Raw genomic sequence first — 18,460 nt, 5'->3', positions numbered from 1 at the left:
GCACATTCAAGCACCTACAATTTGTCTAAAATTATAAGTTGCCTAAATATTGCTGCAGTTCTAATCTGATGCCAGTGGAGTGGAACTTCAAAATCTAAAGGAGCCAAAATAACCCAGGAGGAAAAAGTGTCCCCCGTCTCTAGGCACACAGTGTCTGTACATGTAAAAACTGGCATGTAGATTCAATGTTAACTGAGGAATCACAAAGAAAACATCTTATGGGTGGAAAGAAAAAAAAAGTTTCAGAGATATCAAAACAAATTGTCCTACATTTTTACTTTTAAAAAATGAGGAAAATTTTCCCCACGTTTCACCCTCTCCCCTTAACACATTTTGCCCATTCCCTATGGCCCACCCCTCTAGCAAAAATTGTTTGTTCTCTTTACTTACAGGTCTGAGTCTGACATTTGCTTATTCATTTATTTTTTATACTCCGCATGAGTGAAATAGTTTGGTATTTGTCTTTCTCTGACTTATTTCACTTAGCATTATACCCTCTAAGTATACCCATATTGTTGCAAATGGCAACTCTTATTATGGCTCGCGTTCCATTATACACGCGCACGCGCGCACACACACACAATGTCTTCTTTATGTATTCATCTATGATGGACACAGGTTTCCTCCATGTCTTGGATATTTTAAATGATGCAATAAACTTAATGGTTCATTTATCTTTTAAAATAGTGTTTTTGTATTCTTTGGGTAAATTCCCAGTAGTGGCATTACTGAATCATAAGATATTTCTATTTTTACTTTTTTGAGGAAAATCCATACTGTTTTCTATAGTAGGTGTACCAATTTGCCTTCCCACCAACAGTGCACAAGGTTCCTTCTTCTCCACATCCTGGCCAATACTTGTTATTTTTCGTCTTTTTGATTCTAGCCCTTTTGACAGGTGTGATGTAATATCCTACTGTGGTTTTGACCTGCATTTCCTTGATGATTAGTTGATTTCGACCATCTTTTCATTATCTGTTGGCCATCTGGATATCTCCTTTAGAAAAATGTCATGAAAATAGTGAGGACCTAAATGGTCAGGTCCTCTGCCCATTTTTAACCAGACTGTTTTTTTGGTGTTGAGTTATAGAAGTTCTTTATATATTTTGGATATTAATTCTTTATCAGATGTTATCATTTGCAAATATTTTCTCCCATTCATTAGGTTGCCTTTTTGTTGATGTGCAAAAGTTGTTGTTTTTTTTTTTTTAAGCTTTATTTCGGTGTAGTCCCAATAGTTTAATTTTGCTTTTATTTCCCTTGTCTGAGATTTATCTAAAAGAATGTTGCTAAGGCCAGTGCAAAGAAATCACTGCTTATGTTTCCCTCAGTGTTTTATGGTTTCAGGTCTCACACTTAGATCTTCAATCCATTTTGAGTTTTTGTGTATGGTGTAAGAAAAAGGTCCAGGTTCATTCTTTTGCGTGTCACATCCAATTTCCCCAGAACCATTTATTGAAGAGACTGTCTTTCCCCCAATGTATATTCTTGTCTCCTTTTTCATAGATTAGTTGACCATATAAGCATAGGTTTATTTCTGAGCTGTTTTGTTCCATTTGTCCTAGTATTTTTGTGGCAGTACCATACTGTGTTGATCACTACTTCTTTGCAGTATATCTTGAAATCCAGGATTTTGATACCTTTCAGCACTGTTCTTCTTTTTTAAGACTGCTTTGGCAATTCACAGGTCTCTTGTGGTTCTATATAAATTTTGGTATTATTTGTTCTAGTTCTGTGAAGGAAAGAAGGCATTCTTTTTTTATTTTTTTTTAATTATTTATTTATTTGAGCAAGCGAGAAAGAACACAAGCAGGGGGAGTTGCAGAGGGAGAAGCAGACTCCCTGCTGAGCACGGAGCCTGATGGAGGGCTCACAACCTGAGCTGAAGGCAGACGCTTAACCGACTGAGCCACCTAGGTGCCCCTATTTTACTTTTTTAGATTTTATTTATTTACTTGAGAGAGAGAGGGAGGGAGTATAAGCAGGGGTAACAGCAGAGGGAGAGGGACAAGCAGACTCTGCTGAGCACAGAGCCCAATGTAGGGTTCAGTCCCATAACCCTAAGATCATGACCTGAGTCGAAACCGAGTCAGACACCCCAATCTACAGAGCCACCCAGGTGTCCCAGAAAGAAGGCATTCTTATGGACCTTCTTGAAACTCCAAGCTTTTTATATTTAAAGAAGCTATTGCTCTTGTGCAGAAATAGCTATTTATTTAAAAGCATTCAAATTTTCAAATTCAAAAAGACTGAGGAAAATACAACTGTGTGCTGAAGAACTACTTGTAACACACAGCTTCAATGCACATGCATTCAGAAGCTACTTTTTAATCTTATTTTGTGGCATGTACTATGAACTTGGCAGAAAATTCAACAAAACATAAATACAAATAATTTGTATCCTGTTATTGTTGATAAAAAACTATGAATACATAAGCTTTCACACTCACATCCAAACACATACTATAATAGAAAAATCTGACATATTTACTGCTTAAAAATAAACCTGATTTCCCTTTGAGGTAGAAGCTAACCCCATTTCTGTAACGTTCTGAAAGCCAACCATAAAGGAAATACTCCCAGTGTTCTAGGTTTCATTATGATATCCCTAAATAAAGCAGTTAATTAAGTCATAGTAGTATTGCAGGTATATCCAATGAGGTTATTAACCTGGTTTCAAATCTATGTACCTGAAGGATCATCCCGATATTGTGAAAAATATACTGTCTGATTTATGTAAATCTGTAATTTTAATATTTCCATCAATATTGAAAAAATCTGTTCACTAGTGACAAAAGTACTAGGTTTTAGCTTTGAGACAAAGGATCAAGAAAGTAATATTGGATTGGATACTGGAAAAAATCAAATCAATACTGAAAATAAGAAAAGAGCATGTGAAAGCCAAGTTCCCACCTTATAGATAAAAATCAAGAAGGTGATATTTTTAAAAATCTTACACAATTATGAAAATAATAAAATTTAATTTTGTTTTTGCTCTCATTTAATATTTTCAGTTTCTTATCAAAGATACCCACATTCCTTGTACCATTATTTATTGACGTTCATCATTTTATTCCATTATAATGCTGCTAAAATAGGTTTCTACTTTTTTTTTTAATTTAAATATCACATTTTATCTCATTTTCAGATGTGGACAAGGATGGAAAGGAAATCGATGCCACATCAAGGTTAACCCTTCCCCAGCAGATTTCACATACACTCAGAATAGTAGGTGACATTGTGACTAAATAATTGCTTGAATTTGGAGTTTAAATGTTTTTCACTGCATATCTGTCTTTTTAACTGGTTTGAAATTCCAGATATATGGACTCTCCTGGGCATTGGATTAGCTTTCCTGATGATTCATATTACAGTCACCGTTGTGTGTTTTCTTGCAAACAGAAAAGTACCAGTCAGGTAAGTGATGTCTTTGCTGAATAAAATATACTGTGGCAGAACAATTTTCTAAAACATTTCATTTGCTCTGTTTTTCTTTCACTCCATTTACATGGAGGTAACTTTAGTGTTTCTGTGCTTTGTGGATTTATTTCTTTCTGGGCAGAATGTAGGAGCTACTTAATAATAATCATTCTTCTATCTTCAGCAAAAAGCCTTAAGCTTACTTTTCACATATGTTAAGAACAGTTTTGATGACAACAAGAAAGGAATGTGGCATTCTCCACAGATTAAAAGACATGAGGGGATGAGTGTCCCACTTGATGGTGGTGCCTAGGGAAGGCGGCAGAACTGCAAAAGAGATGCTTTCTTGGCCCTCCCAGTGAACTCTAAACATCAGTGTTTCAGGTCAAGGCTCCTAGGTTCTAGGTAATATACAGAACAGAGACCAGGAGCTGCTGTACCCAAAGGAACTCATGCAGAACTAAGAAGACCCCAGTTACTGGAGGGAGACAGCCTGGAAGGATAGTGGAGTAGGAGGATCCCAAGCTCCCCTCCTCCCATGGATACACCTAGGTAACAGCCACATCAGTGCAGCTAACCCAGAAAATGACCCAAAGACTAGCAGAGCAGACCCCGTACAGTTAATTCCAGAGCAGCAGCCACACCAAAAATGGTAGGACGGGCACAGAAACAGTCAAGAACCAAACTCCCACAAGATTAACCACAAACAGGAGGGACACCACAATTCTGAAGCCGGGCAAGGAACAGACCCCACACCAGGCACCCCAGACATGGGCGAACTTGCACTGGAAAGACAAGTTCCCATAACATTTGGCTCTGAAAACCAGTGGGGCTTAACTTTTGGAGTTTTTATAACCAGCAGAGCTTAAAACCGGGTACCCTAAAAAATCAATAGATTTTACTCTGGAAGAGCTAGAGGGCAATAGGAAACTGAGCCCCCAGCCTTAAAAATAGAACATAACAAACAACCCTGCCAAAATATAGCAAAGCAGCAGCAATCTGAAAATTACTTGGGATATGCATGAAGTAGATTTCTTTACTAATCTCAGAATGCATGCTACAAGGGCAAGGATTTTTAGGAGACTTATCCAAGAACGTAAGAGCTGGCAGGTAACATTTCTCCTCCCTGCCAGTTTAGACCACCAGACACCTTCAAGAATGAGCATGAACACTCATTACCTAGCTTGCTAACACTGTATACCCTACCCCACAATCTACCATCCCCCACAGATGCACCCTCATCATAGCCTTCCAGTTGGGCAGGAGTCACTCCAAAGCAGTGACTATCAAAACTCATTCTACAGGTAGCCCGGCTAGGAACCAGTAACATTCTCCACCTACCCTGCTAACACCACATGCCCTGCATTATACTGCAGACCCATCCCATCCAACATGCTCCACTGGGGAGGAGCCCCCCCCCCCCATAGCAGCTTCTGACAAGTATCATCCTGCAATCAACTACAACAGTGAAAAGCACCACTCCAAAGTGACTCCTGCCCTGGGGAGAGGGGAAAATAACTATACACACCACTTTGCAGCCCCAGCAGGGGACTAGGGACAGACATCTGATCAAACTGCCACCACCACCCACCAACAAAAACCTCACAGGGAGCAGCACAACAGGAAAAGCCCTGTAGTTCAGGGTCACTGCAACCCCAACAGACTGGGGGCAGATATTTGATCTCACTGAAGACCCTACTCACCAATGAAAACCCCTCAGGGAACAATGCAGGAAGAGCATCCTACAATTTGGTGCTACCACAGCCCCAGCAAACAGGCTGGTGGCAGGCATTTGGTCTGAACCAACTTAAAGCCCATGGATTGGCCCCTTAACAGCACAAGGACCATACCCTACCCAGAAAAGAGAATGGAGGGCATTTCAGCCAACTGGACAGAAGGCAAACAAGGCTCAGCCACAACAGCAAGGTGCATGCAATACATAAAGGAAACACCTCTGCAGCTACTGGCTCTGGTGAACAGGGAGAAGTGCTCTAAAAGGCACCACAGGACCTCTTCTTTGTAAGGCCACTAATTTTAAATCAGAAGACATAACTGACTTTCCTACTACAGAGTAATAAACACAGAGACTTAAACAAAATGAGACAGAAAAATAGGTCACAAATGAGAGAACAGGACAAAAGCACAGCAAAAAAAGCTAAAGGAAAATGAGATAAGCAATATGCCTGATAGAGAACTCAACGTAATGATCATAAAGAACTTACTGGACTAGAGAAAAGAGTGGAGGATTTCAGTGGGACTTTTAACAAAGAGATAGAAAACATAAAAAAAGACCTAGAGATGAAGAACTCAATAACTGAAATTAAAAATACATTAGATAAAATGAATAGATTAGAGAAACCAAAACAGATCAATGACCTGGAGGACAGAATAATGGAAAACAACCAGCTGAACAGCAGAAAGAAAAAGAATAATAAAAACTGAGAATAGGTTAAAGGAACTCAACAACATCATCAAGTATAATAACATTCACATTACAGGGATCCCAGAAGAAGAGAAAGAAATAGTAGTGATAAAAAGAAAATTTTAAAAGAAACAAGAGAACAGAAGGCAGATATAAGCCTCTTAGCTACTTTTTTAGCAGAAACTTTGCAGGCCAGAAGAGAAGGGCATGATCTATTCAAAATGCAGAAAGGAAAAAACGTACAACCAAGAATACTCTATCCAACACGGTTATCACTCACAATACAAAGACCGATACAGAATTCCCAAACACATGTTAAAAATGTTTATCAGCACTAAACCAGTCACACAAGAAATGTTAAAATAGAGTCTGACTGGAAAGAAAATGTCATAAACAGAAGATGAATCTGAAAAGAGAAAATTTTCATAAGCAAATATAAATGGAATAAAAAGTACCAGATTTGGAGCAGCTGGCTGGGTCAGTCAGAAGAGCATGCAACTTTTGATCTCCGAGTTGTGAGCTCAAGCTCCAAGATGGGTATAGAGAATAAATAAACAAACGTACATCCTAGATTAATCACATATAACATGAATACAGAGGTTAAAACACAAAAGCAGTAAAATCAATTATATCAATAAACATTAGTCGAGGAATTAAAAAATAAAAGGATAAGAAGTATATCATATACATAAAACATGGCGGGGGGGAGATTTTGTGCTTTTAGAATGGGTTCCAACTTAAAAAACCATCAACTAATGTAGATTTCTATCTGCATAGACTATTATACATCAACCCAATGGTAACCACAAATCAGAAACGTGTAACAGATATGCAAAAAAATAAAGACAAAGGAATCCAAGTATATCACTAAAGAAAGCCAGCAAACAACAAGAGAGCAAGAAACAAGGAAGAACTACCCAAACAACCATAAAACAGGTAACAAAATGTCAATAAGTACATACCTATTGCTAATTACTCTGAATGTAAATGAACTAAAAACTCCAATTAAAAGACACAGGGTGATTGAGATAAAAGAGCAAGACCTATGTATATGCTGCCTATAAGAGACTCACTTCACACCTAAAGACACATGCAAATTGAAAGCAAAGAATGGAAAATTTACAATGCAAATGAAGCAAAAAGAAAGCTGGGTAACAGTACTTAATAGCAGATAAAATAAACCTTAAGCAAAGACTGTAACAAGAGACAAGGATACTACCCAATGATAAAGGGAACAATCTAACAAGAGAATATAACAATTGTAAATATTTATGCACCCAACGTGGAAGCACCTAATACATAAAAAAGCTATTAAGAGACATTAAGGATTAAACTGACATTAATATAATAGCAGGGGACCTTTAACACCTCACTTACATCAATGGATAAATCATCCAGACAGAAAATCACAAGAAAACAGTGGCCTTCAATGACACATTGGACTAGATGGATCCTAACAGATATATTCAGAGAACCCCATCCAAAAAACAACAGAATGCACATTGTTTTCAAGGGCACATGGGACATTCTCCAGAACAGATTACTTGTTATCCACAAATCCAGTCTCAGCAAGTTCAAAAGGACTGAAATCATATCATTCATCTTCTCTAACCACAACAATATGAATGTATAAATCAATCACAAGAAAAAAATCTGGAAAGAACACAAATACATGGAGGCTGAATGACATGCTACTAAACAGCAAATGGGCCCAAAAATCTTTGTGATGCAGCAAAAGCTGTTCTAAAAGGGAAGTTTATAGCAATACAGGTCCACCTCAAAAAGAAAATTCTCAAATAAGCAACCTAACTTTACACCTAAAGGAGCAAGAAAAAGCCCAAAGCCAGTAGAAGGAACAAAATAATACATATTAGAGCAGAAATAAATGAAATAGAAACTGAAAAAACACAAGAGATCAATGAAACCAGGTACCATATTTTGAAAATATCAACTAAACCAATATACCTTTAGCCAGACTCATCCAATAAGAGAGAGGACTCAGTACATAAAATCAGAAATGAAGAGAAGAAATACCCACTGAAACTGCATAAATACAATAATAGAGATTTTGAAAAATTACATGCTAACAAATTGGACAACCTAGAAGAAATGGATAAATTCCTAGGAACACATAACCTTCAAATCTGAATCAGGAAGAAATACAAAATTTGAACAGACTGAATACTACCAATGAAATTGAATAAGTAATCAAAAAACTCCCAACAAACACAAGTCCAGGAGCAGATGGCTTGAAAGGCGAAATCTATCAAATATTTAAAGAAGAGTTAATACCTATTCTTCTCAAACTATTCCAAAAAACATATGATGAAGGAAAGATTCCAAATTCATTGGACAAGGCCAGCATTACCCTGATACCAAGACTAGATAAAGACACTACCAAAACAAACAAACAAACTACAGGCCAATCTCTCTAATGAACATAGTTGTAAAACTCCTCAACAAATAGCAAATCAAATCCAATGATACATTAAAAAAATCATTCACCATGATCCAATGAGATTTATCTCAGAGATAACAGTGGTTCAGAATTTACATATCAATCAACGTGATCTATCCCATTAACAAGAGGAAGGGTAAACACCATATGATCATCTCCATAAATGCAGAAAAAGCATCTGAGAAAGTATGACAACCATTCATGATAAAAACTCTCAATAAAATGGGTTTAGAGGGTACATACCTCAATATGATACAGGACATATATGAAACAAAACAAAACAAAACCCAGCTAACGTCATACCCTGTGGTGAAAACCTGAGAGCCTGTCCTCTAAGACCAGGAATAAAACAGGATGTCCACTCTCACCAATTTTATTCAACAAAGTACTGGAAATCTTAGCCACAGCAATCAGACAAGAAAAGAAATAAAAGGCATCCAAATGCATAACAAAGAAGTAAAACTTTCACTATTTGCAGATGACACTATACTAGCTATAGAAAACCATAAATACTCCACCAAAAAACTACTAAAACTGACAAATGAATTCAGTAAAGTCACAGGATACAAAATTAACATACAGAAACTGGCATTTCTATACACTAATAATAAAGTAGCAGAAAGAGAAATTAAGAAAATAATCCCATTTACAATTGCACGAAAAATAATAAAATATAACCAAGGTGAAAGAACTTTACTCTGAAAACTCTTAACAAATTCATGAATGAAATTAAAGATGACAGAAACAAAAGGAATGATATTCCATGCTCATGAATTGAAAGAACTAACATTGTTAAAACATCCATACTACCCAAAGTAATTTACAGATTTAAAGCAATCACTTTCAAAATACCAATATCATTTTTAATGGAACTAGAATCATCCTAAAATTTATATGACACCACAAAAGACCCCAAAGAGCCACAGTCATCTTGAAAAAGAAGAAAATGGGAGATATCACAACCTCAGATTTCAATATACACTACAAAGCTGTAGTAACCATGACAGTATGCTACTGACACAAAGACAGACACAGAGATCAATAAAACAGAATAGAGAACCCCAAAATAAACCATGTTTATATGGTCGATTGATCTATAATAAAGGAGATAAGAATATGCAATTGGAAAAATACAGTCTCTTCAATAAATGGTGCTGGGAAAACTGGACAGTTACATGCAAAAGAATGAACCTGGACCACTTTCTTACACCATACACAAAATTAAACTCAAAATGGATTGAAGAGATAAGTGTCAGACCTGAAACCAACAAATTTGTACAGGAAAACATAGGCAGTGCTTTCTTTGACACATTTTTCTAGATATGTCTTCTCAGGCAAGGGAAACAAAAGCAAAATTATTAGGACTGTATCATAAAAAAGGCTTTTGCACTACAAAGGAAACAGCTGACAAAACAATAAGGTAACCTACTGAATGGGAGAAGATATTTGCAAATGATACATCTGATAAGGAGTTAACATCCAAAATATATAAAGAGCTTATATAACTCAACATCTAAAAAACAATCTGGTTAAAAATGGGCAGAGGATCTGACCTCAGTGTCAGGTCATAATATTTTTCCCAAAGGAGATATCCATGTGGCCAAAAGACACATGAAAAGATGGTAAACACCAACTAATCATCAGGGAAATGCATATCAAAACCACAATGAAATATCACCTCACAACTATCAGAATAGCTAAAATAAAAAAAGAGAAAAAATAACAAGTGTTGACAAGGATGTGGAGAATGAGGAGCCCTCATGCACTGTAGATGGTAATGCAAATTGGTAGAGCCACTGTAGAAAACAGTATGGGGATTCCTCAAAGAATTAAAAATAGCATTACCATATGATCCAGTAATTCCACTAGTGAGCATTTGCCCAAAGAAAACAAAAACAATAATTTGAAAAAAATATACATACCTCTATGCATTATGTACAATAGCCAAATTATGGAAGCAATTCAAGTGTCCATCACAGATCAATGAATAAAGAATGTGTGGTATTTGGGCACCTGGGTGGTTCCATGGTTCCATCAGTTAAGTGTCTGACTCTTGATTCAGCTCAGGTCATGATCTCAGGATTGTGAGATCAAGTCTCACACCAGGGTTTGCACTCGGTGCAGAGTCTGCTTGGGATGCTGTCTCTTTCTCCCTCCCCCTCCACCTCTCTCACTCTCTTTCTCTAAATAAAATCTAAAAAAAAAAAAAAAAAAGATGTGGGGGGTGTGTGTGTGTATACACGCACACACACACACACACACAATGTAATATTTCTCAGCCATAAGAATTAAATCTTCCCATTTGCAACAACATGGATGGATCTAGAGGATATAACGCTAAGTGATGTAAATCTGTCAGGGAAAGACAATTACCATATGATTTCACTCATAGGTGGAATTTTATAAACAAAACAAAAAAAGACCAAAAAAATAAGACTCATATACAGCAAACTAATGTTTGTCAGGGGGAGGTGGGTGGGGAATGGGTGAAATAGATAAAGGGAATTAAGAGTACACTTATCTTGATGAGCACTGAGAAATGTGTAGAATTTTTTGAATCATTATATTTTATACCTGAAACTTAATACTGTATTATGTTCTTCATATTTGAATTAAAAACCAAAACCAAACGTAACAAAAAGAAAGAAGAGCTTACAGTCTACATTGCCATTCAGGATCCTGGGAGCTTCCTGCCCAATATCCGTCTTCCTATCACCCATATGGGATACAGGTTACCCTGATAATGAAAATGATTGACTTTTCCATGAACCGAGCAAGAGAACGTCTCAGAATAAGATTTAATGACATTTTAAGAAATTAAAAGAAATGCATCATCTCTTGCATGCCAGAATTTGTGGTCAAAGATTTAGATCTGCAGCAATACCAAAGTGTCACAGAATACTGCACAACTGCATTTTCCTTGGTGCCAATTTTTTGTATACTTGATGAATTCTTCTCAAATCTCCAGCCTGCAATCATGGTAATTAGCAGACACCAATTTTGATATCATCAATTAAGGCAGTTATTATAGATCTATGGTGTTCATCAGGAAAGAAAAATGGCATCTTCAATCTATTACTATCAAGAAGATCTTACTCATCTATTAATTCTGTAATTATTTCTTATGTGCCTAAAATAGATCAGACAATGTGGATACAAACATGAATGAGAAGCAGTCTGGACTTAAAGCAGTTTGTAATCTAGTGAGAAAGATACAAAGCTTCTAAGTGAAATATAATTTTGTGCTAGAATGCACAGATGTATTAGGATTCTCTAGAGAAACAGAAATGATTAGATACTCTGTAGTTTCTGTGTGTGTATATCTTTAAATATCTTAATATATTAAAATATATAGAATATTGACAAATTAAGTATATTAATACATTTTGATAGATATCTTAAGATAAACATTTCTATAAATAAGATTATATCATACTTATATAATAATTATACATAATACTAATGAAATAATTTTAATTATAATTTAAATATTAATAATATTGAAATAGAGATTTATTTTAAAGAATTGGCTCATATAATCATGGGGGCTGGCAAGCATGAAACCTGTAGGGCAGGATGCTAAGTTGGAAACTGAAACAAGAGTTGATGTGCTAGGTTGAGTCCAAAATCCACCAATCAAATATATCAGGCTAGAAACAAAGGTAGGATTTCTACATTGTAGCCCTGAGGCAGAGCTCCTTCTTCCTCTAGAAACCTCAATCTTTGCTGTTAAAGCCTTTAAATGATTGAAAGGCCCACCCACATTATGGAAGGAATCTGCTTTACTGAAACTTGGCTGATTGTAAATGTTAATCATACCTAAAAATACCTTCACGGCAACATCTAGGCTAGTGTTGGGTAAACAGCTGGGCACTATAGCCTAGCCAAGTTGACACATAAAATTAATCATCACAGTATGTGAACAAGTTGTCATATTAACACAACCAGTGAGAATATTCAAAAAGAACCCTAAATTTCACTTCTGCAGATATGTGTTGGACAGTCTGTACCACGGGGGCTATGGAAAGATCTCTCAGACAAATGCTGTTGCACTACACCACAGCCTGACTGCCCCTTCTTTCTCTCTCTCATTTCTGTCCTCCAATTTTATACTTTCCTTCTATATCTGCTTCCCTTCCCATCTACACATTCGCCATGGGAGATGTCATTCATCTCCAAGGTTTATTGCTGTCTATACGTTAATGGCTTCAAAATATCTTTCTCAGTATTACTGAAATTCTGTTCCAAGATCCAGATCTGTACTATGCTTTCAACCATTTCCTAGACTTCTACATAGAATTTGTTTCTAGATACGTTGACTTTAACATACAAAATATTAATATCTGTTATTTGCATATTCCAGAACCTACCTTTGAGTCTCAGAAATAAAGGGTAACATCATTATTTAAGATGAAAAGCTTAGACATAACTACTTATATCACCCTATCTGAACACACCAGGACTATTAGGTGACAATAACTCCTCTTGCAGAAGATTCACAAGAAACTGAGGGAAACTGGCTACGTTCCTCAAATAAGAGGCTCCGAGCACCACACATTTTGAAGAGCTGTCGAAGACTACCAATAATTGGGGTCATCAGACACTGCTCACTGAGGCTTGCTAATGGAAGCAGAACCACTTATTTGCCATCACCCAATCTTTCATCTCTCTGGTCTACCCTAAGGAAAGGACTGGAAAGAAAAGAGGAAAAGGCATTCTTGGAGTCATTGTCTTTGAGGTAGTTCAATATTTATGGTAAGAAGTTTTACCTCATTCCAACAAAGAAGGGGAAAGCTATACCATCACCAGCACTACCAAACAGCAAATGATGGGAGGCGCCCAAGACAGTCAACAGTTCAGATTGGTGACGTCCAGAAAAAAGGTGAAAAATCTGCAAAATCTGCTTCCTGGGCCTCATTAGAGCAAAGTTGTAGAAAAAGAAAAGTTCTAATTAAGAGTATTTTACATATGTACCCTTTCAGACAGACATTAAGATAATTTTTGGTTTAGTGTTCTAAAAATAGATAGCCATGGGAGTATTCTGCATTCACTGGCCTTAAAATATCTGTGGTATAATATACCGGGGAACAGTAAGAGGACAGGACAGGGCAGTAGGGATTTAGCTGCATCCCAGTTATGCATGATCCTCCAAAGGAATGGAAGAGAACCTAGAGCTTCCTTCTTCAGTCCACTTGAGGAAGCACAGAGAACAGAGACAAATTAGGAGTTACATGGCTGCTCAGGCAGCTACTAGTTTAGGTGAGGTGATGCGTCTCCTGGAGAGGGCACTGGGGGGCCCAACTGAGCTAAGAGCTGACCTAGCTTTCATTTATTTTTTATTTATTTTTATTTTTTTATTATTATTTATTCTCCATGACAGGAGAAGTCCACCAAAAAAGTCAGAACTACACAAATGCATTGTGCAAATAGTGAGGGGTGGGAGGAGGAGCTCCCTACTAATGATAGCTAACTAGATATTAGGAATATTCCAGCGAGCCATTTCCCCCTTTTTCTCAGTGTCTACACCAGAGAATTAAGCCTCAAGAAAAGGGGGATGTTTCAAAACCAGATCATGACCCTCACCCTCTTCCTTACCCTAAGTAGTAGTTATGGTCAAATGTCAAGTTTGCAATGGGGTAGGAGCAGGACACAAATTGAGGTTAGAATCTGATATTACTTGGCACCTTGTACTTTCCACTGTTGTGGAAAAAAATCCACCAAGTGGATTGGATTACCTTTTAATCATTAAAAACTAACTTATAATCATTAAAAGTGATGATATATTTACGAAGTTTGCCCAAGATATGTGAACTGGACCAAGAACGAGGGATGACTGATAGAACATGGTAGAAATAAAGGACTGTAAAAGAAGAAAAGCACTTTGATGTTTTTAAATGACTTTCTTGAAATAGCTCACTCAATCAAGTACCCAAACGTTAGTCTCTGCTTCCTAGAAGAGGCGGGCAAGGTCCAACACTTGAGGTTCCAGACAGCATCTCTGTCTATGACCCTCTGATTTACCTCCCTGTCCACTTTCCTCTCTCTAGTACCTTCTCTTCTGACTTCCAAAATCTCAAAAGGTTCTATTCCCTATTACTGCCCAACAGAAATATCACTCAAGACTGTATTCTCAGTCTTGTTAATGATCTCCTGAATTGCTCACTACACATCCTGCCCCAGAGGCCACAATGGTGAAGTTCTCATTTGTGGGACTGAGGAGAGGAGCCCCTCAAAGGAACCAGACAGGCCAAAACTGGAGCTGCCCCCGTTCCCTCTACCAAGGGTCTCCTGACTAGAGGATGCTTACCTGAGGTCTCAGAGACTTCTCAAAGGTATGCAACATAAATAGTTTCAAGGAGACATTAAAATTTAACGTATTCTTTTGACTGAAAAAGGTACATCTGGCCTACTGCTTCTCCTTTCTCATTTCTTTTTTCACAGGTGTCCTCTTTACCTCACACCTATCCTCAATCTCATCAAAATAAATTATAAGGGGCCCCTTGGGGGGGGGCAAATAGGGGTATGATCTAAGAATGCAGCCCCCCCAAAAGGGATTCATGTACCAAGATACTTGAATTAAAAAGTATTGAAAGGGAAGCAAGACAGGAATCTTTTGCCAAGTTACTTTTCTCTCCCCCCACTTTCCCACTTAGAATTTGAAAATTAATTGAGATGATTGCCACAGAACACATTTTACAGTATCTATTTGAGTTGAACAATGAAGTCAGTCTTTTTCTGAAAATTAAGTTTGATTTCAGTAGAGAGCAGGACTGACTTTGTCATTTAGATTTCATGGCAGACAAATTCAATAATTTTACAGAACGCACATAAAATATTTCAGAAATTATGTCCTTTGCAACCACTAAACTTACAATAAAAATTTTAGATGTTAACTTAAAAATATAAAAGGAGAAGCACAGTTTTTTTTTCTAAATTATTTTAGAAATAAATGGCAATGTTCAAAGATCACTGCACCAAGTTTAACTTTCCACCATCCCTACCCTTCCACCCCCTACTCTTTGGAAAAGTCTCACCATTCCCCCAAAACACATGGCTTTCCACACCCGCTGCCCGACAGAGCTATCCAAACCCACATATTTTTGATACCGAGCAAAAACATCCTGGCTTTCCTTCAGATTTAGTCACTGAGCTGTCAGAATGTTGTCCTCAGGAAGACAGTTACAGCATTATTATGTAGTATTATTACTTAACTGTTTCCATATTAACCAGTCCTTTTCTCATGCCCCGTATCTAGCTCTGAATGCATAATCGGTATCCACTGCAGGACTACTGAAGACTAACTATACCTTATTGACCATTATTGCTTCTGAGCATTACCAAAAACACTGCTTATGTCTACATTTAAATAAAAATGTTGCACATCAAATTTTTAAGTCTTCTGATTCACCCTGAAAATAATCAAAATTGAAATATACAGGAATTAACGTAAGCAGGAAATTTGTTACTCTCTTTAAATAAACCTTAAGATTTTTCATTAGATTTTGTAAAAAGGATCTGTAGCATAAGAAGCACTTCAGTGACTTAAAAGAAACTTTTATTATTAAAAAAAAAAAACAGGATGGAGCACTGCATGCTCAGACAATACTAAGCACAACAATAAGCTTCTTAAAGTTGTTTTTAGAGATCTGTTTCCTAGATTTTATTATACACTCTGTGACCCTTCTGTTAGCTACTTGCTACCAAATATATTAGTGAGGACTCTTTGCAGGGGAAGAAAACACCTCAAGCTAGCTTAATCAAAATAAAGAATTTACGGTAAAAATGTACATTTCCCAGAGCTCAAAGATAACAATGAATGAGGTTGGGAAGGGCTGGAGCCAGTGGTATTCATCTGCCTCTTATCTCTACTTCTTTTTGCTTCTCTGGTGATTCTCCCTCTGAACATAGATTTCCTCTACTCCCTTCTTTATAACAAAATGCCGCTGCCTAGAAGGGGGTGTTAGTTACCCATCATGTCTTTAGACATGTGGAGAAACTAGATCTTTGTCTTTTTGTCCCCATTACTTATTCCAAAGGAAAACCTTCTGATTAGCCCACTTGGGGGTCAGGATCCCATTTCTGGTCAAATCAACCATGGGAGAGATTTGGGGTAGGATCAATATACAAACATTGCTGCAGGGACTCTGTACAAGCAAAGCACTGTAGTGTGGAGATGGGGGTCATCCTGAAAGGTCTCTCCCTATGGCCCAAAATCCACCGGATTGTAACTCATGACGCTTTAGAGGAAGTAACAAACATGGCAGCCTTCTAGAGTTGTTTCAGTAATCAAAAGTAGATGTGATCATCAAACATATACCTAGAAATTAAGAATAAAGGATACAAATAAATAGTAGACTATTTATTCTTACCTTACCTGAAGCCATATAATACCCACTGCTTTTTAGCTTGTATCTTCTTTGCCTGGGGAAAAATTGGCAATAAATAGCTGTTTATGATGCTGCACTGTGGCAAGATTGTGTTAATTTAATAAAAGTTGAAAATAAACATATTTCATTTAGTTATGCTAAGAAATAAGATATGTCCCTGTGAGGATTTTTTTTTAAGTTTGCATCTGGAAATTTCTAAGTAATTTCACAGGATTGTAAATGTGTACAACAGTGGAAAGATTGTGCAGTAGGAAATTGTAAGACCTGAATGTGATCTTGGGAATGCTTCATGATTCAACTCCACAAACATTTATTAAGATGTCCTATGTCCTAGTCTTGAGAGAGCTCAAAGATATATAAGATGATACCCTGCTTTCTGACTCATAACATATGTTTAACTATGATGAGTGTTAATAGTAGAAATGTAAACCAAAATATTCTGGGGGTAAAGTGGAAGGAAGGATTAATCAAGAGAATGACTGGTGTTCATATTTCTGATAAGAAAGAAGGTGATTAGGATCTCCACAGCTGAACCAGCTGCCTATAACCCCATGGGAGATACAGGGGTTCTTGTTGTTTGGGATGCTTGAATGAGTGGCCCTGGCCCCCAAATACAGTTATCTATCCCTATAATACTATATTCTCTCTACCAGACCCTTTGCCACTGCAAACACCTTGGGTAATAATATGGAGCTTTGGAGGCAGAAATGTAGCTACTTTTTCTACTTCAAGATCCCTGGATAGGCCTAACTTGGGCCCAGCAATGAATATTTATCCTTAGCAAAACCCAAAACTTCACCTTACTTTGTGTCTCAAGGCAATCAGCTGCTTTTGCGGCTACAGCGTCACTAGTGAGTCTGCCCTGATCCCAGAAATTAGTACTTAGCCTTAGACAACCACTAGCAGCAACAACCAAGGTTGTCTCATAACGCTGACAAACTTTTGCTCTCTCCATTTGTGTGCATTTGCCCACAAGAAATAGAGCTGTTAAAATCTAGGAACCTAACTCCCCAGTCTCAGTCCCTGTGTCTCTCCCCATGCTCTGCCAGTCTTGCTAAATGTTTGCTTTGAGCTAGAAAAGGGAAATTGAGAACAGGATTTCAAAATCCTCCCCTTAAAAATGGTATTGGACCACATGTGATTCCTCCTCCTCCCCTCTCTTCTCTCTTTTAAAGAGAAGCCTATGCCGTCTGTTCCCTGATAATTTGCCCCTAATCCTAATCTTTGTGTTCTTTTCCCAAAATAGCAGAAAAGGCCCACAGAGTATGTAGAGGGAAAAGAGCATTTGTCTCAAGACAGTCACATTTCTGCTTCTCGTTTATAAGAGTCCCACTCCCTACTGTGGCCAGGGATTGCATGAAGCCAGATCTCCTCTCATTTAAGAGGGGGGTGAGTGGTACACAAGGAAAGTCTTGAAACATCACATGGAGGCATTCTAGGGAGTTAGCAGTTCACATGGATGGATGAAGAGGGCTTCAAAAGGGAGGCAGCATTTGTATGGGGACTTGAAGGACAAAGAAACCAGACAAAGACGAGGAAAGGGGGTTAAAAAAATAAAATGTGGACACTAGTAGTTTCAAAAATGGCTGACACAGCTATAGAATATGGGAGGGGGAGCAATACATTACACTTAGTAAAGTACATTGTAGGGAGGTGATTAGGGTTTTGAATGTGTACTCAGGAGATTTCAATTCACTTAAGAAAAATACAGAGCTTAAGTGCTGGCTATTTGCTGTCTGTCCCCTCAGATCCACCCTCCACTCTTTTTCACTA

The 18,460-nt window shown here is 37.4% G+C and overlaps 1 protein-coding gene across 1 annotated transcript in view; it reads left to right on the top strand.

Moving 5' to 3' along the window:
• The window catches only part of MALRD1 (MAM and LDL receptor class A domain containing 1), a 731,799-nt gene that overhangs the window by 692,037 nt on the left and 21,302 nt on the right, over nucleotides 1-18,460 (top strand). The window contains exons 38-39 of the mRNA XM_057304733.1: nucleotides 3,149-3,228; nucleotides 3,321-3,417. Coding sequence (XP_057160716.1) covers nucleotides 3,149-3,228; nucleotides 3,321-3,417 — 177 coding nt within the window. The remainder of the gene's footprint in view (nucleotides 1-3,148; nucleotides 3,229-3,320; nucleotides 3,418-18,460) is intronic.

The sequence above is a fragment of the Ursus arctos genome, unplaced genomic scaffold (assembly GCF_023065955.2).
Source record: "Ursus arctos isolate Adak ecotype North America unplaced genomic scaffold, UrsArc2.0 scaffold_30, whole genome shotgun sequence".
NCBI classification, from domain to species: Eukaryota; Metazoa; Chordata; class Mammalia; order Carnivora; family Ursidae; genus Ursus; species Ursus arctos.
The sequence above is the reverse complement of the archived record's forward strand: the minus strand, read 5'-3'. Positions and strand labels throughout refer to the sequence as shown.